This window comes from Vicugna pacos, chromosome 2, assembly GCF_048564905.1.
Source record: "Vicugna pacos chromosome 2, VicPac4, whole genome shotgun sequence".
In the NCBI taxonomy this organism is placed as follows: domain Eukaryota; kingdom Metazoa; phylum Chordata; class Mammalia; order Artiodactyla; family Camelidae; genus Vicugna; species Vicugna pacos.
The window spans coordinates 18155965-18183208 of record NC_132988.1 but is presented as its reverse complement, the minus strand read 5'-3'; the positions used below and the strand labels follow the sequence as shown (position 1 = coordinate 18183208).

General features: G+C 43.8%; 1 protein-coding gene across 5 annotated transcripts in view; it reads right to left on the bottom strand.

Moving 5' to 3' along the window:
• ZNF827 (zinc finger protein 827) overlaps positions 1-27244 on the bottom strand; it is a 167024-nt gene that overhangs the window by 47243 nt on the left and 92537 nt on the right. For all 5 annotated transcript variants that reach the window (XM_072976163.1, XM_072976153.1, XM_015244140.3 and 2 more), the window contains exon 8: positions 11854-11957. In XM_072976163.1, the coding sequence (XP_072832264.1) occupies positions 11854-11957 (104 nt within the window). The remainder of the gene's footprint in view (positions 1-11853; positions 11958-27244) is intronic.

Sequence of the window (27244 nt, the reverse complement as noted above, 5' to 3'; positions counted from 1 at the left end):
TCTTTCAATTGAACGTCCCTGAACCTAATTCCATTCAAGCTGAAAGAAAAGCAACTGATCTGAGTGACTCATTCCTGGATACTTACAGCAGAGAAACTAGATTCCGCAGATGGATGAGTCATTTTGACTGGAAAGCCCTGGATAGAAGGAAGGTACCCAAGGGTGCACGTAAGCGCATGTAACAGAAGATGAGGAAATCGTGAAAGCAGCAGGTGCCAATGAGTGCAAGATATGAGAACAGCATCCCTTAATCTGAAGTATTTTGATATCTTAAGATAGGTTTCACTTTCCAAACATCCCTTATAAGATTTTTTTCCCCAAAATTTTCATCTCTTCCAGCTGAGAATATCTCCATTCATTTTTGTAGGTCTGCCATTTTTTCTATGGACACACATAAGTTCTGCTGAAGTTGGTCTCCTTGTCCAAAGCTCCAGGCATATCCTCATGAGAAAAACTTCTAGAGAGATCTGGTGTCAAGCATTCATTATCAGAACATACGAGATAGTTTTACCTTTGTTCCAATGATGTTTCTGATTATAAAAGTAATGCATGCTTACTGTAAAAATTGAAGTCCATAAAATATAAGTGAAAGTCACTTGAAATCTTAATAACACTGAGTTAACATTTCTACATCAGTCCTCCCTGATTTTCCCCCAGTAATGCAAGCATTTTTACAAACCAGGGGGTCTTACCGCTCATGAGGATTTACAACCTGATTTACATTCTCATGAACTGTGTGAAACATTCATTTAACGCTGGCATCTCGCTGGGAGGGCTCACCAAAGGAAGATGGCTAAGCATCATTGCTTTATCAATACTTTCAGTAGTTCACTCAGTTTAGAGATTGTTCATTAGCACTCCAAATCATCATATGAGTAAATGACAGATTCCAAAAAAAGGTGATTTGAACACACAGGTATCTAAAAAATTATAAAAGTAATGTAAATTAATTAACAAAAACAGAACAAAGGATATGAACTGAAGAATGAAAGAACACCCCTCTCTTAACTACCCCTCTCCTCCCAGTTCCAGCCCTTTTCACTCCTCATGGGAGTCACTGTTCAGAGTCTATTTGTGGAGTTTATCTGTGGAGAAGTTATCTATGCACACACAAGCATACTATGTGTATAGAAAACGCACCACCTCTTTTTTAAAAAATATAAATGGGATCATGTCACCTATGTTGTCAGTAGCCAGTTTTTTGTTGTTTAAATCTAATGATGTATCTTAAGACATCTTTTCACACAGATCCCCAAAGATCTCCTTCACCTTTTTTTAACCGCTCTGGCATTTTCCATCAAATGTCCTACGGTTCATTTCACCAGTTCCCTACCTTATGGACATTTAATTTGTTTTCAGATATTTATGCTGAAAGCATACCCTTGTCCCTCTAGACCTTAGTGTTACTTGCTCAAGTCTATTTGGAGACTGACTTCTCAGAATGGCGCATCAGGGTCCAAGTTCACAAAATAACAGGGAGTGCTGTAATTCTCTGTAACTTAGAGAACTCATTTCTTATTTATGTGATTAGTAGAGTATTTAAGTCTTGCCTCCTGTAAGCCCCATGATGGCTCACAACAGAAAAAGAGAAGGAAACAATGGGGGTGAGACAGAGTGCAGCAACACTGGAGAAAGCAGGCAGCTGAGGGAGGAAACGGCTGTGCGCCAGTGGGCACATCCAGCTCAGCTGCTCCGTGCAGAGGTGAGGAGAAACGTGGGGGACTCGGGAGGTGTGCAGCCTGACAGCTGTAGAAAATTGTTTCTCTCCTCAGGCGTAAGAAACAATTGAGGAAGTGTCAGAAAATCTGTGGGATGATTCCCAAGCAAGAGGAGAAAGCCAGGTATCATTGTTCAGTATCTTGCAAGAAGAAAAAGGTATGTCCCTTTCACGGGCTGCCCAAATTCCACAGAGCTTCAGGCCTGAATTCAAATCTGCCTCACACAGAGTTTCCCATTAGTACTGATGAGAGATTCCGATGTCAACTTTTGCCCTATTTGGATCAAAATATAACAAATGTCTCTCAATAAAATAATTTACATGAAAAGAGGAGCTCACTGGATAAAGCGGTTGGCTCACGGATGGGAAAACAATTCTATTTGAAACAATCCCAAGCTTTTTAATATGAGACTAGTAACAGGGAATTTCATGTCTGGGAAGTTTTATTGCTACACGCAAAAATCAGTTATTGGAGTTTCCCGGGAACCCAAGTGTTAGCCTTCGTCAAACCATCTAGTCTTCTTGGTCTTCCATCTTCCACTCTCTGCCCTCAGAAAAGCTGCTCTAGAGTTTCTTTAGTGGCAGTTAGATCTCTATCTAAGGTGGAAAGAGAGAACACAATAGCCCTGCAATTTTTCTCCTGTTGAGCTTAACCATTTAATTCTAAGTAGAGGGTTATGTCCCGGCAGTCACTCACATCAGCTAGACAGAACAACTATTTTTGAAAAAAGCTTTCTCACACACTTTATTTATAAAGGGATTCATTTTAATCTACAATCAAGAACCGCTCTGTGTCACAATCAAAGTTTCATCAGATCTCTCTTGAGAGCATGTAACACTGGTTTGACAAACCACGTAGCTTTTCAACAATATACTTTCATCCAAGATTGATGAGCAGCTACACTTGGTGCCAGCTTCTGGGAGATACAATGGTCAAAGAGTCAGCTGATGCCCACCAAGGAGCTTACTGCTAAGGGAGAAGGTGGATGCTTAAACAGGACATTCTAAATATCCAAGGAGATCAAAGGAAGTGACATCTAGTCCAGTTTGGGAGTGGAAGGGAATGATTTCCAAAGAATGCAGAGACTTAAAAAAAAAAAAAAAAGCCGACTGGGAAGACTTCAGGTGCCAGCAGTCAGAATGAGACTTTATCCCGAGGAAAATAGGAAGCTGGCAGGACAGAGAAGGAGATGATCAGATCTGCCTTCTAGAAAGAACGTGGTTCCAGGATAGAAAGAAGGGGCTGGCAGGGGTGACGCTGGAGACAGAAGACCAGCCAGAGACCACGGTTGTCACCCAGAGGCCCACTGATGGAGACTGAATAAGGATATTGGCAGTTGGGATGAAAAGGATAAAATGCATCTGGAAGAGATGCAAGAGGGAGAATCAGTGTAGGAATGCACGGGAACTGGGTGCAAGTGGAGGGTGAGGAAGAAATAACAGCAAAGAAGATGCAGCCAATACTGTCCTTCCCGCCTCCCCTCTTCACCATTAGCTTGCCTCCATGACTTCAGTGCCTGCCTTCCCACTGCCAGCAACTGCACACATTTGCCAAGGGCTCTCTTTGGCCACAGGAGCCCGCTTTGCCCACCTGGTTGGTAAGACTAGGGTGCTGGGGAATTGACTGTCCCGGGAGCAGCTAGCACTCCAGTGCTCTCACCGCGGTGGGCAGAGAACCCTGAGATGTGTGTCCTCCATTGCTTCTCAAAGCTCCCCAGTGACACTGCTCTCCATTTGACCAGTAGGCAACCTGTTTGATAAGGAACGCTTTATTGGCTGCCTTCCTTTCCTCAGTTCGCTTCCCCGTCCCTCTCCCAGTGTTTCCTGATCTCACTTCCTAAGGAAAAAAAAAAAGACTCGCACAAATCTTTGTCTCGGGATTGACTTCTGGAGGAACCCAAATAAAAGGCATCCAGCCTGACGGTCTGTGCCACGATGGTACCGCTATTCACTAAGCTCGGAAAGAAAAGGTAGAGAAGAGGGTTCTCATCAGTTTTAATTATTTGGGGAGAAGTCTGGAGACAGTGGGAGGTGGGGGAAATGAGACATTTAGTTTGGGACCTGTTGACTTTAGAGAACTGGACAGACCCCTGTGTGGGGCATCTCAACCGAACTCCAGCGGAGGATGCGGGGAACCCAGGATCTCATGAAGCAAATGCAAAGCCTGCCCGTCCTTTCTGGATGGCAAGCTGAGAACAGAAATGATAAGTACGTTGCTAAAGGAAACACACTGCATGGGGGGGAACAGCCTCTGACTGACTGTCGTTCCAACAACTACATTGAAAAAGGGCCGCAGTGTGACGAGGAGTGGGGTGTCTCTCTCGCCACGCAGAGGTCCCCATTTGGCCTACATATGGGAATACGGAATGGATCTGAAAGGGAGATGTTCTAGTTTGCAAGCAGGATGTCTTTTCTTTTTTTCCACCCTGGTGACCGAGGGCAGCTGCTGCCCTGAAAAGGAATGAGCACAAAGAAGAAATTGCATGAAATGAGAATATGTATTTTTGATAGCAAAGGCATGGAGGAATGCATTGTATATAGAGAAAAGGCCTTGTAGATGGAATTAGCCAGGTCCAGAATGAACCCAGGGTCACCACGTGGCAATGTGTCAACAAATACTCTCCATCGCCCATGACACAGACTCAAGAATTTGAACTTTTATAGCACTATTCATTTTCCAGGCATCTCAGTAGTCTTTGCAAAAGTAAAAACAATACCATGGGCGTGGCGGAGGCCTTATAAAGGGCGTGCAGAAAATTTTACACTCTGCCGACAGGAAGATGCCCGGCTGGGGCCAAAGCAGCTGCGGCCCCAGGAGGGGTAACCTGTACCTGAGAAGCCGAGTCCTCAGTCCGGGTTTTTAAAGGGGCTTTTGGATGGTATCATTTCCCGCCAAGCACAAACATGAAAGCGTTGATGACTATCTTCAGTACCAAGTGACTCAACCCTGGGGCCATCTGGGCAGAGATAAAGGGGCTTGGCCAAACAGCTACAGTTTTTTTTCCCCCTCCGTCTTTGTGGCTTTCCATAGATAGCTCAGGTGAGGCACCTAAACTGGGTAGAAATTTCTCCTTTTGGAGAATTTAAAAAAGCATGCCTGCCACTTTGGTGTGTGAGCCCACAGCCGCTGGTCTGCAGAGACCTGATCAGTTATATATTTGAGAAGGACTAGTCTGGACACAAAGCTGGCAGGGCTTAAAGCAAGACCTTTCCCTGCAAAGAATTTTTAATGGAGTCAACAGCTCCCCTTTGGAAGCTACCTACCTGCTAAGACCAAACGAGGCTGGTGAAGGACCAGTGGGGCTAGTTGAGAACACATCATTTTTAGCTTCAAATAACATTATCTGGATCAGGAAGAAAAGAATAATGAAAACTTCTCCCTCTCGTAAATGGCTGGACAGACGACACAGCTCATCTACTGCAAGTTCATCAGAGAAATGCTACAAGCCATGCAGAAGAGTCTCCCAATTTGAAACACAACAGGAACCAGATAGCTCCACCGACATGTCATTCAGTTCAGGGCAGTATGTTTGCACTACAAATGGAAGTGTTCCTATAAATTAAAAGTTGTCTGATGGAAAGACTGCCATCATCATCATGACTTTCATAGTCTCTAAAGCGAAGGGGCACTCGTATTGATGGCCTGGAGGTGGCCACGTGGCATCTGGACCCATCCATTTGGGAATAAGCCAATTAGCCCTAATGGATACAGAAACATTGTCATTAAGTACACAGCTTGATGAACTGTCACAAAACTACCCATGTGTGTAACTCAGCCAGCAGCCAGATCAAGAAACATACCATCCCTGCTTCCCAGAAGCCCTTTTTGTGCCCCCTCCCCAGTCCCTGCCACTCCCAATGCTGAGTCCTTGAAAAATTATGTTTGAAGACTTGTGCCTTCCCCAACTTTTAGTGGGGTGGTAGAATTTCTAGTAGGCTAGACTGATTTCCCCCCGTACCAGCACATAGTTTTGGCTCCACAAAGAAGATAGTCACTTGAGCTGAAATTACAATAACATTTCAGGTAGCAGAGCTTTTGAAAAAGAGGGAAGGTGGAAGAAGCCTGAAGATTCTCTGTTCTCTTTCTACTGGAAACTGGGCTAGGACTAAACCTGCATTCTACTGAGTCTCAGTCGAGAACTTTTTCTTTTGCACTGCTGACCAGACCTCTCACTTCAGCGTTACATGTTTTATTTAACCAGGAGGATTTTACCCAGTTCCGTGAAACTATTTCTCTAGCTCAGACAATCCATTAAAAATTGTTGAAAAGAAACATTAACTGTCTCTTTAACTTTTCCAACTGAAAGAAACATTCCAAGTGACTATGATTTACCAGATAGCAAAATATGAGAGGAAGAAAGAAAAGGATTGGAAGAGGACACAATTAGAATTATAGTAATAACCAGTCCACCCCTGTCCTGTAACTGCTTTGAAATACCTTATTTAGAGGACTGTTTTTTATTCCTAACTATACGAGGGTAATCCACCAGTAGTATTTCAAATGCCAACGAGGGGTACACTGGAGAGATGTGCTCCTTTGCTCACTATTGGGGACACATCATCCGACTTCAGAGGCAGCGTAATGGGGTAGAAAGAGCTAAAATGCACTGTGCAGCTCCACGTTTGAATTCCCGGGCTGCCACCCACCAACTGGATGATTTTAAACAAATTATTACAGGCATATCTCGCCTTATTGTACTTCGCAGATACTGCATTTTTTAAATACAAATCGAAGGTTTGTGGCAATCATGTGCTGTCAGATGATGTGTACTTTTAAGCAATAAAGTATTTTTAAATTAAGGTATGTACTTTTTTTTTTAGACATAATGCTGTTGCACACTGAACAGACTACAGTATAGTGTAAACATAACTTTTATATGCACCGAGAAACCAAAAAGTTTGTGTGACTCGCTTTATGGTGATACTCACTTTATTGTGGTGGTCTGGGATATCTCTGAGATCTGCCTGTAAATCTCTCCACAAAAGATGCAGACTTCCAGTTATGAGATAAATAAGTTCTGGGGGATGTAATGTACAGTATGGTGACTACAGTTAACAAAACTGTATTGCATATTTTAAAGTTGCCAAGAGAGTAGACCTTAAAGGTTCTCAGTCACAAGAAACAAACGTTTGTAACTGTGTGAGGTGATGGATGTTAACTAGATTTACTGTGGTAATCACTTCCATATATTCATGTATGTCTCAAATCATTAGGCTGTACATTTGAAACTACTACAATGCTGTATGTCAATTATGTCTCAGTAAAACTAGAAAAAAGGTATTAAATCTCTCTGAATCTCCATTTAGCCATCTGTAAATTGAGCATAATTCCTGTGTCTCCATGGTTTGTTTTCAAAATTAAATGTGATGACACAGATCCCGGGCCTGACCACTTGGCAGGTTCTGGATAACGATTACCTTCCTCCTCTGTCCAGAACGAACGTGGTTAATCCAAAAGGAGCCTAAGCCACAACATGACACACACCAGCAACACCCAACGTTCTACTGTTTATATGACTTCGTCTGCATTTTAAAAGAATCTGCTGTGTTTGAAAAAGGATTGAGAAAAACACTTTGCTGGAATCCAGGAAAGCTTGGTACGTCCCTCTCTTGAGATGTGAGTTGGCAAGTCTTAACAGGAAGAAAGGTGACATGCACATCTTCTGAACCCACTGCTAGAGAGAGGTCCTTCGCAGCTGGCCAGCAGCATGGCAGGCCAAGGGTGAGTTGCAGGTGGTACTCTGATGCTAGGCACCATTTATTTAGATTTCAGAAAAGTCTATGAGCTGGTATGACTTCAATTAGATTGATCGGCAGAACAGAGAGAGGAAAATGGATCAAGAACTGGCCTGGGGACAAGGTAGACCATTCCAAGCCAGCCTTTTTATTTAACATCAAACCTGACTGGCATATCAAGTCTTGAAAAGAACTACGATTTGCCCGTGTTCTTTACTTCTTGTTTGTAGGTTACAAATAATAACAAAAAGAGTTTCTTTTTGTTTCAAGGGAAGTTAGCAAATACTGGGGGTAGGGATTTACAAACACAATTGCTGAGATGTTTAATACCGCCTAACTCTAAGCTCCATCTGAAATAACAAACGGAAGCATCGGTGACTCCAAACACTGCAAGAGAATTCCACGGAGACCCACATTTTCCTTCACACCCGCTCTGGTTGTGTTTTTGTTTTTTTGGCTTAATACAGAGCAAACATACTGTGACTTCAAAATCATAATAAAACAGAACTGAAGCGCTACATTTTTTAAAAGCAGTGCCCAGACGTAAATCCTTCTCTTAACAGCCTTTGCTCTGGGAAGACGATGGGAAAACACCAATAGCCACAGATACAAAGGTAATGGGTCTCCTCCCACAGAGCCGCCCTCCTCCATGCCCTGAAAAACACCTGACCTCAGAATCTTCCTTCTACGAGTGTGACTCTTTTACAAAATGAGACGGCTATAAATTAGACAAATACATTAAATTATACATGGTCTGTAATTTCTGTCTCCCCCGTCATAGGAAAGCTCTTTGATTTCTCTTGTAAAATCACCATCCACCCCGGCACCACCCAGGATGCTCTCAGTAATCTGTTCACGGCTTTCAGGATACTCTGTCCGCACACCCCTCCAGCAGAAGGTGACAGCAGCTTTCAACTCATTGTTTTATTCAGGATTCCTGGTGCTACCTCTGTCGAAGACATTCGCAGCAAGTAAAAATGTTAGGTGTTGGCTCGTGAGCATTCTGTGGTTCACAGGCAAGTCAGTCTAGAAATAGTGGCCACAAGGCGAGCCAGGACGCCGTGAAGCCCTGTGTTTATTCTGTTCCTCCGGGATGGTGGCAGCTGTGTGTCTCAGCTACCATCTGCCCAAGGCAAATGCCTAGTTAACTGTGCTATTCTCGATTTCTCCACGATCCGTAGTGCGCCCACCTCTCCCCACTTTGCTCTCTCCCACACCGCTTGCTTCGTCCTCCAAGGGCCTGACACACAATCACAACCCACTGCCTGGATCCCTGGGGCCTGGAGCTGCCAGGCCTTATGTGTTACTCTCATGTGGTGCCCTCCCCGCCCCTGGGTCTCACTCCAAAGGTGTCTGGAAGAGACGTTTATCCCATTGAGAGCGGTATATAAATATATACCAATATATACGGTTGAACTAATGCTGTGGGTTTTCAGCATTTGCAAGGGACTTCTTGGATTGGAACTCATTAAACCTCACTAATTATAGTCTCCAGTAATAAGGAATTTGAAATCATTCTCGAGGCTGATGTTTATCTTTGCATGATCTGTGGCAAGATGAGGTTTGCTAAGTAAATAAAGAATAGAAATCATATTTTAATGGTGATGTTTAGATTAGCCAAGAGAAGATTTCTAAGGATGCTGAGGCTTTTATTTCTATACTAACAACAAATTATATTCGGCCTAGTCACTAAAACCAGCTGTCTCCTTCCTGGTTTCCCCATTCCTGCACGGCCACCACTGTTTCCAAATTCTACCTGCTTATAGCAAAGCTAACCCATCTCTCGGACGGGTAAGCTAGACTCGGTCTGCCAGACTTGGTCCGCCTGTCCCACCCCTCCTCCTTTTCTCTCAAACTCAGGCCTATTAACGATGCAGCCCCCAGTGGGCAACTCATTCTTGCCACATCTCCAACGATTCAGAAACCTGCTGCTCACTTGGTCTCCCGAAATTTTCCATAGGGATTCATAACTCTTATACCCTAGACTCTTAAGATCTTTCACTGGAGCTTCAAGATTTCTTTGTTCCCAGCATTGCATTTAGCAGTCTGGGAATAAACGTAGGTCCACAGTATGTATGGGAGACCCCTGGGGCTTGATATATTTTGGGATTCATACTGTTTTTTATTTCAGGATGATAATACGGTACATAAGATGTGCTTTATATAACACTCCAATGGGCTTTCATAATCAAGCACGTTGATATTTCTGCAACATAATGTATGAACTTCACCCTTGGCATAAAGGCTATAAATAGCCTCCCACTAGGTCCTGCCACCAAGTCACCTACTCAAAACATTGTGGCTGGATTTCAGAATTTTCAGAAGGGATTGGGAAGATAGGGTAGACGGTATACGAAGGCTGTTTATCACTGTCCAGACGTCAAAGACATGTTTTCTCGAAAAGTCTCCCCACTGTAATCTTTCGTTAATGCAGACTGATCTTCTCCACAATTAGTCCAAGTCATCAAGAGCTTCCTTACAAAACGTGTCTTCAGATTACAAGAACTCTGTGATCACAAGGTTGTCCTTACCACTTCTGATTTTTCTAATTTTAACTCCATTTTTAAAGCATTTTCAACCTTATTTTTTAAAAGTCTCCTTTGAGTTGTCTATTTTGGCAAAATTTAAATATAGTCATTTTGTTTATCTTCTGCCTAAAGAAAGGCTTCTTCAGGAACAGAGGTTGATTAGCCCTTAGAATGACGGGTTTACATTTAAAAAAGTCTCAGGGATGCTGACTCCCGCGCCCTCAAATAAGAGTTAACTTTTTAAGTGTGAGTTGATCGATTTGTAATAAAGGTCTGTCAAGCAAATCACAGGAAGCCCCCCCTGCCCCCGCCTCCACCACCCCCAACACAAGACACACAGTTAAACATATCACTCTTTGAGGTCACGTTGTCACTTGACCAATAAACCCTTCTTAAAATATAGCCAGGCCAAACATTAAGCCAACGATGCAGGGTTTGCAGATACATCACAGGATGCTGGCTGGATGGGTCACAGCACTCTGACAGGCAATTCCTAGGCAGTTATTTTGACATTAGAAAGTCACAATCCATCAACTTAACAGCAGGGTGATAATTTAGGGACTGGGGAGATGGCTATTCAAAATGACACTGTAGGAAGTAAACAGTAGTTCAAATAGCCCCTGTTTGAGAATGAAGACATCAACTAAGCAGAATTTCTTTCCACCCCTAGAACCAGGTATTATGTAACGTGTTTTTGTGTAAGCATGTTATTTATGGTATTTGAACAGAAAAGCCCTGCAAGGCTAACAAGCGTGCAGGTACCAGGGCTCTTTGGAGATGAGAAGAAATGGATCTGACATCACAAGACTAAAGGACGACCGAGAGTGGCTTTTTTCCCCACGGTCTGTCACAAACCGCTTCCAACGACCTGTGATACCCCAAGCCAGTATTTCCGAAGATGCTCGTTGGCCCTTTCTGAATCGCAAAATGCTCAGCTCTCCAACCATCTGTGCCTCTGACACCGGGCTCCTTCTGTGTGAGGGGGACACTTGGACTTTATTCTTGTGGAAACTCCCAGCCAACTACCCTGCTGTGAGCACCCCCTGCACACACGTGGCCTTGTTCTCTCCTGGGCAAATGAATGGGTGTGGGCCACCAAAAGCTTCTGAAATTATCTCAGTGGCTAAGAGCTGGAAGTGGCTGCTGAACGGGTACTGGGGTTGGGGTGGGGAGCTCCAGGGCAGGGGTTCTCAAATGTTCACATTTCAGGATAACTCTGAGAACGCCCTGGGGGACGGCCACGCTGTGGGTCAGGGGACAGCAAGCACATCTTCCTTTTGGCTCAGTAAAGAGCCATGAAAAAGGAGGCGTGGAGAAGAAATTGTGCAGTGATGCTGAGATGGCAACAGGGAGTGGTGGATGGCTCTACGCAGATCCTCTGACTAAGAAGAGAGGTGAGACCTGGGTGGCAAGGCTGTCTTCACAAGCTGTGTTGCTCCCATGGAAACCGAAGAGGCCTCTGGGGTGGCCCACACCCTACCAGGGTTATGACCTTCCCTGCCTGTGATCAGCATCCCCGCCACTGTTCCCTTCTATCCTCCTGGCTGCCTGCCTGAAATACTGACAATGTGGAAAGCAAATTATTTCTAGGATACACTTCGCTATTTCAAAGGAATTCCTTTACAAATGAAACATCAGCGGGGAGAGGATGACAGGCTCCTGCAGCAAAGAAGAAGAGCTTTACGATCGTCTGCATTTGATTTTAACCAACTTCTGTGGCTATTTAAATTGAGTTTCTCCCTCCCGTCAAAATCCAAGCTTCCTACGAATAACTTCAACCTACAAACTGAAAGTATCTGAAAACCCACACGTTTCAGGAAAGTAATTTTTAAGCAACCAGCAGTAGAAGCAAAATCGACAATGTTTCCATACCTGGAGCCGATATTCTTCCGTGAAGCACAGGTTCACTGGGCAGCAGGTCTTTTGAATTGAAGGTGAATGGTGATTGTCTACATGTGTCTTCTGAAAAGAAAGGGCTGGGGGTGGGAGAGGAGGAGGGAAGTTTAGTAAATCAATGTTATTTAAGATACCCAGAGCATCTGGTCCCCAATACACACACAGACACAGACACAGACACAGACACAGACACACACAGACACGCACACACGAGTGCACATGCGTGCGCGAGTGCAAGCGCACGCGCATGCACGTGCACCATAAAGTATCTTTTAAAAATGGTGTTTAGAGAATGTAAGAGGACTATCCTTAAAATGGAGAAAGAAAATGTATCATAGCAGATAAGTGCCGTCTGTAGATTCTACCTATTGGTTTTATACTTAAAGTGAATATATATGGAACATCATGTTTGAAAGATTGTTAAACCCACAGTCAGGAGAGCTGAGAAGGGTATCTTCCTCCTGCACTGTATGTTCTATGAGTGTGTTGTGCGCCCAGATGGAGACCAACCACCTGAGTCAGATCAAAGAGGTCTGTTTGAGGTTATTTCCAGAGTGGGGACAGATGTGCTCCGACTCTCCCACATTCTGTCACCTGATCCCTCAGGGACCAAGGGCATGCCTCAGAAGGGCAGACAGCTGGAGTCAGGGACCACTGCACTGAAGGAGACAGCTTGCTGGTCCCTGTGGAAGCTGAGTCTGCATCCTACAACTGCCTTGGTTTGGAAGGAGTTAGAGCCAGTGAATGGGGCTGCCAGGAAGAACCCTGGGGAGCATCTCCATTTTCCAAGAAACTAAGGCTCTGACTTGAGTGATTCTAAGCTCCCCTGGTGACTTAGCTAGAACTAGAACCAGGGACACCCAACACCCAACCAGGGTTTTCCTCTAATACCACAGCCACAGTGAACATAAATGCTTTGGATGCTTTTAATCAGAGGGTTTTTAACGCAATCACAGCATTCATCTTCCCATGCCTCTCAAGTAAACTGTAAGTACTGCGACCACATACTGGAGTAGACAGCAGAGTCCAGCATGGAGAACTGAAAGCCCAATTTATTTACAACAAAGAAAGCATCACTGAGGGACCTGGGTACACAGGTGGTGGAAGGTTCATAGAGGGCAGTAGTGCAGCTCAGAAATAGGAGGAGCAAGAAGCCACCACCACCCTGAGGCTGGAGGGACAAAAGAAAAAGTTAAACGGAGCCCAGGGCTGGGGTCACCTGGTGGGAGCTGGAGGCACAGTGAGCCTGTCCAGGGGGCAGCTGGAACCAGGGAGGTGCAGGAGACAGAGAGGGAGGGAAATATTCCAGCTCTTTCTAAAGCCCCGCTCCCACCCCATCAAAGGCTCTGATTGGCTGAACCTGCCTAGAAGTCAGGGCCACGCAGCCAGCAGGGATCAGCTCCTGCAAAATGACGGATCAGGGGAAGGAACAGACCTGAGGGCACACAAGCCTACGACTCCATGACAGGTAATGCTTTTTAAACATGCCGCAAGGCTATCACTGTTATTAAATGCTAAAAAGAATACTGCGATAAAATGGAGGACATGTTTTTTTTTTTAAAAAGTAAAACACATGATTAATACAGTTTCATTTGGCTGTTAGACTAGATTTAATGCAACTTTGTGTGCCATGCTTTTTATTTATCTCTTAAGCATAGAACAATTTAAATAGGCTATTTTAGTGAACCGGCCACAGGCTAGGGGGTGATGGAGACTGGAAGACATGTCATTTTGCACCAAACTTCTCCCAACCTGAAACTGACACAAGTCCCATGAGAGGACGAGGCCAGGCAGCGTGGGGGCTAAGAGCGTGCACGGGAGGGTGGGCAGTTCTACGTTCAAATTCCAGCTCTGCCACTTATGGCTGTGTGATCTTGCACAAATCATTTGACTTTTCTGAGCCTTTGTTTCTTGTCTATTTAATGGGATGATGGTTGCATCCCTGGGAGGGCTGAGTTGCTAGTTCATGTAACACTCTATTCACTGTGTCTGGCAAACAGCAAGTGCTCACCAAAGGCAAGCTATTTTTAATCTGTATCTCTGTCTAGGCCAAAAGGGAACATGCATTAATCACCCTTTCCTCGTAAGCTGACAAAAAGTGTAGTTTCCTTGCATAAAATGCATGAATGAAAGGTCGCTCTGATTTGGAAGTGTCAGTTGACTGCTGGGGCAAGTTAGGTTAATTTCCAACTCTTCCACAAAGAAAACTGTTTAGAATCAAAGAACCTTTAAGAAAGTAGAGACCTTGGAGGATTGCTGGTTGGACCCAGAGTGTCAGATTTCGCAATTCCCACCTCCTGAGCCCTGAAGTGTCTATACAAGGTGACGGTGACATCCTGAGGTCTGAGTGGACAGTTCACATGGGAAGTACCACAGGTTGGCCCAAGGGCACAGGTGAACAAAGGTCAGGCAATAGGTCTTCGGTTATCCTGGAATCACCCTGGAATATGAGAGCTCATGGAACTGTTTGGTCTGAAATGTGGATTCTTCCCTTTGGGGATGACAAGAGTCCCAAGAGGGGCCCCATACGGGTACCTAGAAATACCACCTTTCTTGCCACAGAGGAAGATGCACAGGGCCCTCATTCCCTCAGCTTCACAGTAGTACTTAGGGAGTGCCTGGACGCACAGGCACTGGAAACATAACTCAGCAACGCTGGTTACAGTGGCAAATGTCGGGGGGTTCAAAGACTAGAATAATGCTGTGGAAGAGAGGGGCACGGGGTTATAGTTGGGGGTCTGGCCTGGCCTGCAAGGCCAGCTTTTCCTGCAGAAGCCACAACTGAGCTGAGACCTGAGTGGGGAGCAGGGTTGTCAGGGTTCCCGGGGGCTGGGAGAACTGTCCCCTGCAGAGTGTGAGAACACAGCCAGTCTGCGGGTGGGGGCGGGGGGGATGAGGCTGAAGCGGCGGGCGGGGCGGGCCCGTGGCACGCAGAGATCATGGCTTCGTCCTGACAGTGCTGGGAAGCCCTGCAGCGCTTTAAGTAAGGGAGCACAGAATACGAGTTCACTTTCAGGAGGTCCTGCTGGGCAGGCCGGAGAACACAAGGCAGGCGGCCAGAGCAGCAGTCCATACGGGACATGATGACTCTGGCGGCCAACCCTGCAAAGCAGCAGCGACACATGCAGACTGAAAAACAGTCTAAGAAATAGGGCAGGGCTTGCAGCAACATGGATGGAGCTGGACATTGTCATACTAAGTGAAGTATGCCAGAAAGAGAACAAAAAAAGACCATGTGATGTCACTTAAATGGGGAAACAAACAAACAAAAAAACCCCAAAACAGTACAGATGAACTTATTACAAAACAGAAACAGACTCACAGACATAGAAAACAAACTTCTGGTTACCAGGGGAAGAAAGAGGGTGGGGAGGGATAAACTGGGAGTTCGGGATATGCAGATACTAACTACTGTATATAAAATAGATAAACATCAAGGTCCTACTGTATAGCACAGGGAGCTATACTCAATACCTTGTAATAGCCTATAATGGAAAAGAATCTGAAAAGGAATATATATATATATATATATATATATATATATATATATATATATATAAAAATAACTATGCTGTGCCCCAGAAATGAACACAACATTGTAAACTGACTGTATTTCAATTAAAAAAAAAAAAGAAATAGAGCAGGTAAAGACCACAGGTACATTTCAAACCAACCCTATGGTGTCCAGGTGAACTGGGCAGAGGCCGCCACGCTGCTGCTGGGAAGCACACCCTAGGTTTTGCTAAGCAGTGGAAACGGGCAAGCTCTGCATCTTCACACATGTTCTCTTCAACAGATTTCCACTGATGCAGGAAGTGAAGCTCTCTTACCACCCAGCCCCTCAGATAAAACTGACTTGAAAGGGACACAGTCACCGAAGGCAACAACATTCCCAAGTAACTGTCTACACTGGAGGCCAACTTTATTCTGTATAGAAAAGAAAAGATTTCTCCTGAGGGAGCAAAGAATTAGATGGGAGTCAGGCTGGATGCTAAAAATGCACAAAAGGACTGGCAATGTTTGGAGCAAAGAACTGATAGAGAAACTCTGACAAGTCAAGGCAGCTTACGCCTGGTTTAAGATCTTATCTATAAAGAGAAGGTGCTAGGTTAACAGAGCCTCAGTCTCAGGCCAAACATGCAATGCTCTGCATTCGTCTTCACTCACGCCTGGAGGTGGAAGTGCAGTGGGTTAGTGCTGAGCTTGGAATCAGAGGGATCTGAGTCTGAATTCCGTATTGCCCACTTCATGGTGAAGTGTTCTTTGTCCACAACCTCTCAGTTCCATCACTGGAAAAGAGGTTTTAAAATACCATCTATACTGGGGAGCTGTAAAGGGTTAAGTAAGATATTTCAGGTTTAAGTTCTTAGTACGTAGTACATGCTCAATAAAAAAGCAGCAACTGACACATATACTGCTTACCAAGCACCTGGCACTGCTCTAAAGTACTTTGTGTGCATTAACTTCGTTGAATCCTGCCAAGAACCCTCCATAGGGTGGAGACCATTATTACCATCATCTGTATTTTACAGATGAAGAAACTGAAGTACAGAGAAGGAGTTGCCCCTGCCTGTGGGCTGAGACAGGATCTGAACCCAAGCCTGTTGGCATCACATTCTGCACCCCTGCCCATTAAGCTAAGCTACACTGCCTTCTGTTGGGTCTCCTGACATCTGGGGAACTCATGGACAACACAGAATCATGGATCCTCCTTGAAACCGACAGAACAGAGGGAAGAGACAGAGGAAGAGGGGATGAAGGGAGGAAGGGAGCACGGTTTCCATACGCAGGAGCCTAGGTAACCAAAGAAGGCTTTTTCCATGGAGAAATAGAACACGTGAAAATGATTTCAGTCTTTACTTCTCTCTAGGAGTTAAAATACTCCCTGACTTTCTAAAACTTCCACAACCCAAGCTGGCTCAGTTTGCAATCCTTAACATTCTCCACTGGCTGAAACCCCTGCTTCTCCGGGCAAGCTCATCTCTGTGATTAAGCCTAAATAGAGAGAAAAGGGTAAGCTGACCAGGTCATCAGGTGTTCGGAAACCTCTAGCTCCGCACAGAGATGAAGCTCACGGTGGCACTATGGCTACAAGACATCAGCATATTAATCTTTCAGCCGCCTAGATTGGCATCCGGGTCTCAGAAGAGGAGGAGGAAGGGGAAACCAAACCTGGAGCATGCCCTGTATAGCACGTGCTTACTGAGTGGGATCAGATCTCCAACAACCGTGGTCATCTTCAACTCTCGGCCCGTGTTCTGAGGACGGATGTCCCCGCACTTTTAACTCAGCACCGGGCAGTGTCATTCTGAGAATGCTGAGATGGTAGTCCCACAGCCCCTCTCCTTCTCCCGGGCCTCACAGGGTCTGTTAAGAGCAAAAGCCCATCTGCTCTGCAGGGGACAAATCGCCTCCTCAGCCAGGCTGCAGGGACCGGGAGAGGGTGGTGGGGAGGGGAGGCCCAGGAGGTGGCCAATGCAGGAGGAACCCTGTCTGCACTTTACAGGGAGGAAAATGGTAAATGAAATGCAGGCTTAACTACATACTCAACTCTGAAGTACATCTGTGCCATCCTTTGACAACTTAGGTGGTTACTGACTCTTGCAGAGAAGGAACCCCCCGTGAATGCCACAAGGTTTGTTCCAACTTCCTGGCTCTCCAACTGCCTCCATTTAGTCATTTTACTGTGAAAAAGCCCCTCCATTGGAAAGAGAGCTTAGTAAGTGGAAAAGGCCAAATCTGTTCCCCAAAATGATTATTTCTGGTAAAAAGTTGGCAGAGCAGCAGGGTGACTAACAGCTAACGGGGGACAGCACCGTCACTCATTCTCACTTACCAAAATCCCCACTGGCCACAACACACCCCCTCCAGCCCTGCACAACAACAGGCCCCCTGGAAGACTCAGCTAATTCGGATAAATATTCAGTAATTACTCAGGAGCAGCATCTGGAAACTGCTGGTGTAGACTCAGAACCGCCCAACTCCTCAGTTACTTTTCCTGCCTTTTGTGACTTAGAAAAGACAAAATCTCGATCTATTCAAGTTTCTGTTTTGGATCAAAATGAAATGAACAATGAATGCGTATTTTGATTTTTTTTTTTTCTCCTGCAGAAAATCTCAGGGTGAAAATAGGAGAGGGCCCGCTGTCACTGTGACCAGACAATTCCAGGCATTAGATGGCATGGGCTGCATGGTCAACAGCACGGGGCTGCAAAAAGAAAAGATTTACAATAAATAATAAAACAGTCCATAAAAGATTACGGCTCTAAATAGTGATACATTTTGCTAAGTGCTGATTGTGGCACCAGTATTTCCACCTTTAACATCTGAGTGCCAACAGGGAGCTTGGCTCCGTGCAGAATAAAAGGCCCATCTACTTAAAAACTACCCCTCCCCATGGGCCACCGCTGAAACCCATGCATTAACGGGAATTCTCATTAGGATGGCAATAGCAAAGCAGAACAACATGAAAAAGGAAAAGGTGGATACAGCATATGGAAGAGGAAGTTAAGAAAAAAACTTTATGCTTAGTAATGATGCTATAATTTTATTTAAAAAAAATTTTTTTAACAGAGGTACTAGGGATTGAACCCATGACCTCATGCATGCTGAGCACACCCTCTACCACTAAGCTATACCTGACCCCAGGACACTGTAATTTTAAAGAAGCAACAGAGAAGACATTTTTTTTTCTTTTTAAAAGACAGTAATAACTCTTCAGACTGAACTTGGGGATGGCACATAGAAAAGAAAGATTGAACAAGAAAAAAAGACTTGGCTCTGCAATGAATTTTTACTCTGAATCCATAAGGATCTACATAATTTCAGGGTAAAGTGAAATTCTATTAAATATGACAGTTTTGGGCAAATCATCCTGAAGTGATATTCTGACTTCAATCTGCACAGAGACCAAATTTTCATTAATGAATAAAAAAAGATGATGTATTTTCAAAAAAAAAAGCACTTAATTATCTATCCTGCTGGGTATCACATCACGTAACAGGGCTTCCGTAACAGGATTTTTTTTCCCAAGAGCTAGATGAAATATGTCCAAAAGGATGTGGGTTCATTTTATTTCGTTTTGTTTTATTTTAAGGAAATTTTAAGAACAAATGATCTGACTGAGATATTTCTGAGAAGCTATATATTGCAAAAGGGGAGCCAGAAGCCCCTTTCTGGGCTGGAAAACTTCTGTGGGAGGCAATGTTTTTTCTCTCCAGTTGCTACCCGCTTCCCAGTGGACCCCAGCCCGAGGGCCACCTCATCAGACAGCAGTCTCTCTCTCTCCTGGTAACAGGGCAGCCTCAATCTCCACTCAGCCCCAGCTCTCAAGTCAGGTCACTGAAATACTAGCTTTCTGTACTGATATACCATGTTTTTTTTTTTTAAGAACTGAGATTTCATAGATGTATCTACAACCATTGTACTGGTATTTTAAAACTCTGACCTCTGGATCACATAGACCTTGAGACCAACCCCAGGAGTGACGCACGGCATTAGCATTTTGAAGTGAGCAGGAAGCACTATTTGAGAAAACAATCTTCCATGCCTCCAAAAGCCTCAAGCAGAGACAGGCGACAGACTACATTATTCCGAGAATAAATCTGACTCTAGTTCCAAGACTTTCTGACTACGTGGAATAGGCATGCTGCAGACTGGAATGGAATACAGGTAACTTCCATATGGAAGCTCCACGTATAGATCATGCAACTAAAGGAGACGAGAACAAGCCAGAAACATTTTCTATGAACAAAACCTAGACCTTGCTAATAAGAGCAGACTGTTATAGAACAAAAAGTGCTGTGTGCTTTTTTTTTTTTAAAAAAAAGCTTTTCAAACTTATCAAATAGGAAAGATGGCATTATTCAAAGGTAAGGAATTGGGAAATATTTCAGTTAGTTATAACTACCTTCTCAACATTTCCTCGAGTACTTTAAGGTCAGAAGAAACCTTCTGAAAAGCTAGAATAGCCTGCACGAAAATCTGCTTACAACTCAATAACAAAAGCATTGCCACGCTTTATTTTTAGATATTCCATTTAAGAAAAAAAAAGATCAAATAATATTATTCCATTTTCAACTTAATTTTCATGATCAATGCAGTTTTCTTCATTTTTAGGTAGTGCTTTTTTGCCTCAAATATTACTGTCCTTGGTTAATTTATTTGCTAATAATTTATAATGGAATAATGGATGCTTAATATTTGTTTTTATATATTTACATATCTATCTGTTTTGTAACATATTTATAAATGATTGCATTTGAAATACATTAAATGCTAAGTTCCACTGATTTTTGTAAAAGAATTCTGAGCACCCTTTACAACCCTCGTAAGTCCCTTTGCTCCAGTAGAGCAATCTCGCTTGTATGCCACTTTAGACAGTACATGGTCATCGTAACTTCTCACTTGGACCCTCAATTCCATTTTGTTTTTCTTTAATTTTGCGGGGGGGGGAGAGAAGGGGGAGGTAATCAGGTTTATTTATTTACATTTTTTTAAAAAGGAAATACTGGGGATTGAACCCAGGACCTTGTGCATGCTAAGCACGCACTGTACCAATGAGCTATATCCTCCCCCTCAATTTCACTTTGGATGAGATTGTTTAGCTGATTTTTCTGAAATGGGCCCAGATATCAATATTTTATATAAAAGTCAATGCCAGTTTCCCTGTTAACTTTCTTGTCCTCGGTTAAAAAGGTAATCTGTACCGAAAAAAAAACACAGCTTTAATGGCACTCGTGTTCACTGTTCCTCCCGAGGACTCCTATTCTTGAATGATTTTATTTATTTACTTATTGTAAGAAAAGAACCCTGGGTGGCAGGTCAGGGGATGGGGGTGGAGCAGAGCGGCCAAGATTACAGATGACTGCGAGCCTCTGACCTGAAGACAACCCTGCCCGTCTGAAACAGCAAGTTCCCTATTCAGGCTTAAAAGGGACACAACAGAGAAGCCCTCTTCTGACCCCAGTGGGCTAGGCCTGGAGACCTGGTCATCCATCATGTTGGGGACACGTTTTCAAAGAAAGAAGGACTGTTGTGAGTAAAACGTCAGTGAATCACTATACGCTGGCCAGCTTCAGCCCGGGTATTTATCTACAAATGGAGATGGCATTGCAGATACAGCGGGTTTCTAAATGGGGCTTGTGGGCAGATGGAGAGCCAAGACCACTCCATCATTCTGCTGCCCGCATAGGCACTAAGTTTTCTTTAATTTTTGGAGGTGACAAGAAAGCCGAGGTGTGCTGCTTTCACATCACTGACATGGCTGCACACTCCGCTGGTGCTGATCACGTAGAATCTTCTTGGCAATCAAATATCAATTGAACATGTTGTTAATTCTGTAAGGTGTGCAATGGTATTCTTTAGTTTTTAGAGGTACATATATATATATATCTCAAAGAATGGGGAAGTGAGTGTTACGTCTGAGATGTGATTTAAAATCAAAGGAGTAAAATATTGGTGAAGTAAGCGTGGCCCATATTTGTCCAATTGCAGGGATGGAGATTCGGTGGTTTATTACATTATTCCTTCCATTTTAAAAAAATTTATTTATTTTGGGGTTTTTTTGGAGGGGTAATTAGTTTCTTTTTTTACTTTATTTTCCATGGAGGGACTGGGGATTGAACCCAGGACTTCATATGCTAAGCACGCTCTCTACTACTGAGCTATACCCTCCCCCCACTTCCACTTTCTTTTGAAATCAATATCAACAATCAAGCAAAAAGTCCAACTCAGACAAACCACTAGACAAAATAAGAAATGACAATTAAAAAAAATACCAAAGGGCAAATAAAAATGCCTCCTCATGAACAAAATGCTGGATATCACGAAGAATCAATAAATGAAAAAGTTTTAATTGTAAGGTATAATTTTTTAGCTCCCAATGGGTAAAAGAAAGGTTAATGATAAAGCACAAAGACCTGTAAAATATTTCCTCTCTCATTAGCTTCTGGTAAAATTGCAGATTCAACCTTTCTGAAAGTCAAGTAGACAATTCATAGCAAAAGCCTGAAAACTGAATGCTTTTTTGAGTCAGTTTATCCCAGCACTGTTTATATTAGCAACAACTTGGGAAAACCAAACCAAACCAAACCCTTGCTATCCAATAACAGGAGGCTGATTAAATAAATTACGACACATGCAAACATTAAAAGAATAACATTGGGTTAAGTTTACTGACATGGAAGGAAGTTCTTAATATATTAGTAGGTCAAAGAGAAGATGATAAAACTGTGTAAGTGGTAGGATCCAATTATAATAGGAAAGTATACATTTATAAACAGATAAAAATTCAGCCAGGATACAAACCACCACCTTTAGCAGTGGCTGCCTTTGGGTAGCAGGGTTGATCGTAAGCGATTATTTCTTCTCCTATTGTCTCCAGAAATAAAAGTTATTTTTAAAACTTAAAAAAAAAAGGATTAAGATTTACAGTTTGGGATCCTTTAAAGAGACTCTTGGTCTTTAAAGAGTAAGATGAGGGATGATATATTTGAAAGCAGTTGTAAAAGATACAGGCAGGGGCAACTGTATCTAAATTCTGAGCCCATTAATATCCGTCAATGCAGTTGCAGAAGGCTCAAAGCTACAGAAGAAAAAGGCTGTTTAAAATAGTGTAGAAGAAAAGTAGAGCATTTTAGGAAGAAATATATTTTGGCAACATCTTCTAGTTTTCTTCTCCAAATGCCTTCTATTGAGGGCTGTCCTCAAGGCAGGCCAATCCGTACAACCTAACACCAAGTTTTCAAGGAACCATTCCCATTGCTGCAGCTCGAGCATTCATCCTCCGCGGAGCCAGGAAACTTCTCAGGACAGGGAGCACGGTGCCAGGCCTTGTCGGGGCCGCTGAGGCGGGGAGGCCAGGCCCTGGGGAGCCAGAGCCAAGCACAGGCCACGGAAGTAAACCTGCACGTCCGGACCCGTGAAATGTCAGCTCGTGGAAAGACCTGGATCTCCCGCAGGAATCTGACTTTATTCATAAACAAGGACAACGGGCTTCTGCTGAGGCGAGCAGAGCAGAGAGGAACTCGGTCTTCCCTGCAGTGAGGCAGGGCCCTCTGTCCCGTGGCAGCTGTAGGTAACAACAGTGAAACGCGGATGGCCTTGGCCTGCTGCAGCATCCGAGAGGGCCTTTCAACCCTAGACAGAGGTCAACCCTTGAATATTGGAGATATTTCTAGTAACAACCATGGAGATACCCTTGAGCGAAAATCCCAGATTAGAAGAACAGGACTGAAGCCGGCACCTGAGCCACATGTCACATGTCACCGCTGCATGACCTGTCAAAGGAGGATGTCTATGTACAGAGGCTTACAAATTTACACCTCCCTCCTGACTGCTCTGAGTTACACAAACAGATGGACCACTGTTGTAAGCCAGTGGAAATAAAGGTGGGAGAGCCCATGGAAATGAAGAAAAGAGAGGCACGGTCCTCTTCAGATCCTTGAGAAGGGGATTTAAATTGCCTTTTCACTGTAACAAATATTAAACAGTTCTGAAAGCATACTGTCTCAACGATAATGGCTCAATGGAGAGGTCATAGATGGGAGGAAAAATGGACGTGATACCTACAGGACTATGGCAAATAGGAATAAAGTACTGAGGAAGGTTTGGTGAAATAAGCAGGAAAAAACCTCAAATGGCAGCAAGGTTGTTTAAGGCTATATGTATTTAAAAAAAATATCCATTACTTAAGGATGAGTTTTAACTTCTCTGAAAAATGAAAACTTAAAAATAAGTTGAAAAGGATAAACTGCCAATGAAAAGATTCTCCAGTCAGAATTTGTGTCTGGGCAGCTGCAGACAGTGGTGCAGGCTGTGCACTGCACAAAAGCATCCCACTTGGGGTGGAGTGGGGGCTACTTAACATTAGAGACTTCAAAGATTTACATATTTATTATGACAGTATTCCAGTAGATGGCAGTATCTTGAAGAAGGGCATTTAAGAAAATTTGCAATGGCCCCCCTCAACAGCCTTGACTTCACCAAAAAAGCACGGGACGTCCCAACTGCAGAGACTCCATGAAATTAGTAGCAATTTCCATTTTTGAGAAACAAAATTCTGTGCATTTAATTTTCAAGTTACAAAATATAAACAGTAAAGAGAATATACGGAGAGCTACTCAGAAATCACCAATTTCATTTGCTCTGTTTCCTGTTTATTTTCTTAATTGCTGCTGTCTAATCCAGTGTTCTTTTTATGTAATCTTTTACTTTTTAAGGGAATGGAGCATTGTTCTCTTACGTCTTCAAAAAAAATGAAGGGGGGAAATTGCACAAATTGAAGCAACACATCATGCTCTTACAAATTTGTGCAATTTCTATTACTGAATCATAAATATTTAAGGACAGACATCCAAATCATCACACAGGAAAATTCTGTATTGGATGCTTCCGAGCACATATGTCTTTTAGTAAACATTGTAAGTGCCATTATCTAAATCATAGAAAAATAGCCTGCATTTCAAATTCTGAAAATTGGGCAAATTAAATGTTGGTAAGCACAGCATGATACAAAGTCTAGCTTTCTGATTTTCCCAGTTCTGTTTTTTGTCGAGCAATGGAGAAGAGAACAATTCAGGTAAACAATTCCTTGCTTTCAGAATAAAGCAAGCCAGGTGTGAGAAGTTTTTCTTATAGGCCTGCAATCTTATATCCCCATGGACACTGAAATATTAATGGGAAGAGAGAGAACAAATAACCAAGAGAGGGTTCTTGGCAGCCTTTTGTTTGAAGTTCACGGTGTTACACAACATTGAGCATGTCCAATTCACCTGCCAGGAGCTATCTGGTTCTTACTCTAGAGTTCCATTTTCCTATCTCCATCTTATCCAGCATCTGGCTGGGTGATGGTCCATGTCAGAAGATGTAGATCTTCTTTTTATTCCATTAAACTTTGGGATCTGGTTATGATATCACACCTCATATATTTTCATGTACAAATGATATTAGCTGGGTATCTGTGCCCTGCAGAACCTAGGGTTGTGCTGGGAGAGGAAGTAGAAAAATCAAGATTGTATTCGTCTCAAGCATTCAGTCCTTCTGTTCTCAAGGGTCTGGGAGGACTGTCTCCCCATCTCATCTGTCAGGCAGAACGACGTTAAGAACACTTAGCCCATGTGCTCTCTCAGAGGGGGTGCACAGACTTCTTTACACTTAGATTAAATTTCTGAGACTCTAAGGTTAAACAGGCAAAAGAGGACTGCGATTTTAGCACTTACAGTGAAGTTCCAACTAAAGGACTGATTCAGTGGAGGTGCCCTTAGGAAGGCACAAACAAGGGTGAAAGGTCAAGGCACTGGGGAGCAGGACCACATGATCCAACCATCCTGGCTGCTAAGAAGACTGACGTCTCTGCCTGGCCACATGGTGGGTTGTTTTCTCCTTTCCTTTTGGGAAATGATCCTAATTTAAGCAGCTGAGTCTAAATTCTTAGGATGGAAAAAAAAAAAGGCATTCTCAAACCAGTTCTTTAAATGATGTTTGGAGTTTGTTTCAAAATAATCTAGGGGGAGGAAAAACAAAAGGAAGGGCCAGATGAAACAACATGGGTCATAAACTGATCATTGTTCAAACTCGGTGATGGGTACGTTCTCTACTTTTGTATATGTTTGAAATTTTCCATTGGAAGGGTTTTAAATAAATGAGGTCAAGGGTCACTGATCCGGAATCCTGCCTGTTGTTAGTTTCAACCTTTAGCTTCACCTAAACCTTTTTTTCAAAAACGGCTAACAAGGAATGCTGTCCAACATTTTCTCTTTCCATATCTCCCCATCTTATTAATGGAGGTATTAACAAACAGCAGAATCACAGATGGACAGCCCGTGATGAGAGAGGAGTGGATGAGGAGGGAGGTGTGATCAGGAGCTCTTAGGGGATAGGGAGTCATCTGTGCACACATCCACGGGCTTCCAGCTGCCCTGGTGCTGGGGCATGGAGACCAGCACCCCCACATCCCACTGGTAAGCACATACTGGGATGCCAAGCTACAGAGTGTTTCCTCCTGGGTTGCTACACTTTTTCTTCGTTCTTGCAGTTGGAATGAGAGGCAAGGTCGATACGATAAACTATGGGGGGAGCGGTGGGATGATAAAGGACAGGGAGAGAATCGGAGAGACCTTCTTTCTTCATCGTTGCACATCTCTCCTCTCCCCTGGTTCCCCTAGATATCCAGACCCCAGGAGCAGACCTCACCGCATGGAGGAGCTCAGGCACCCGTGGGTATTTGGCAGTCCCAAGGCTGCCCTTCACTAGTATGCTGTCTTAGGTGCATCTAGCAACTCTTAAACACGGACGATTCCAAACCTGGATTCTAATCATGAGTCACCAGACGGTCAGCTTCTTCCAGGAAATCAAACTTGGGAAATCTGATAACTAACCAAACATCCTACTAAGTTCCCTAAAAATCTGGAGAGATGGAAATCTGGATGCTTGATGTAAATCTTTTTGGAAAATATCACAAATCACACCTTAGAACATAACCCACGTTAGCTGACCTTGTGCATACAAATTACGAGTGCCTTTTGCATTCGTATCCAGGAATCAGAAATGAAGAGAGAGAGTTGGCAATTCCCCCCCCCCCGTATTTCTGCTATCAGTTAACGCAGGTGAAAGAGGGTTTCCTGGCACAAAGCAGCATGATTCTCTTCCCCCTGAAGTAACGAGGTGAGAAGGTAAAAGGAGACATCTACTTGAAGAGAGGCTAATCAGATAAGTTGCCTCCTCAAAGGAAAAATAAAAACACACCAAGTATTCTGTAGCGGAACAATAAACCGAGAAGTCTGTGGCACTGATTTCTGAACGTTTATATCATGTGGGGAGCGGGGAGGCGCTCACGGGAAGCACCTCTTCCTCTGCTTTGGGCAGAAGATCTGGTTCGGATTTCTTCTTACTCATAAGCTCCCAGCAACAGGAGAATTTAAGGATCGCTTCGTCTTTTGCCAAATAGCTAAAAAAAAAAATTATCTTCTATCCTATAATTATGCTCCAGTCCCAGCCAAGGCAATTTAGGCCATGAGGCACATTTCACTTGTTTGGGGCTAGTTCGAACCTCTCCTTACCTCTTCCCAGAGAACACCTGAAAAGCATAAAATAACATGGTCTTGCAGCATACCTTTCTGTAATATAAATATTATCATGTAATCCTAAAGAGCCGGCAGAAAACCTTCACAGGAGATGCTGCCGGCATCCCGCCCCCATCCCATTCACCGCACTAGCACGCTCACCCTGCAGTGCTGGAAGCACTGGCTGCCAACAGTGAGAACTGTCCCCACCGGGGAGCCCCCTCACCTGGGAGGCTACACACCCACATTTGCTGCTGAAGGTGGTGGATAATAAGGGGGTACAAAGAGCTGGCCCTGTTGCAGGC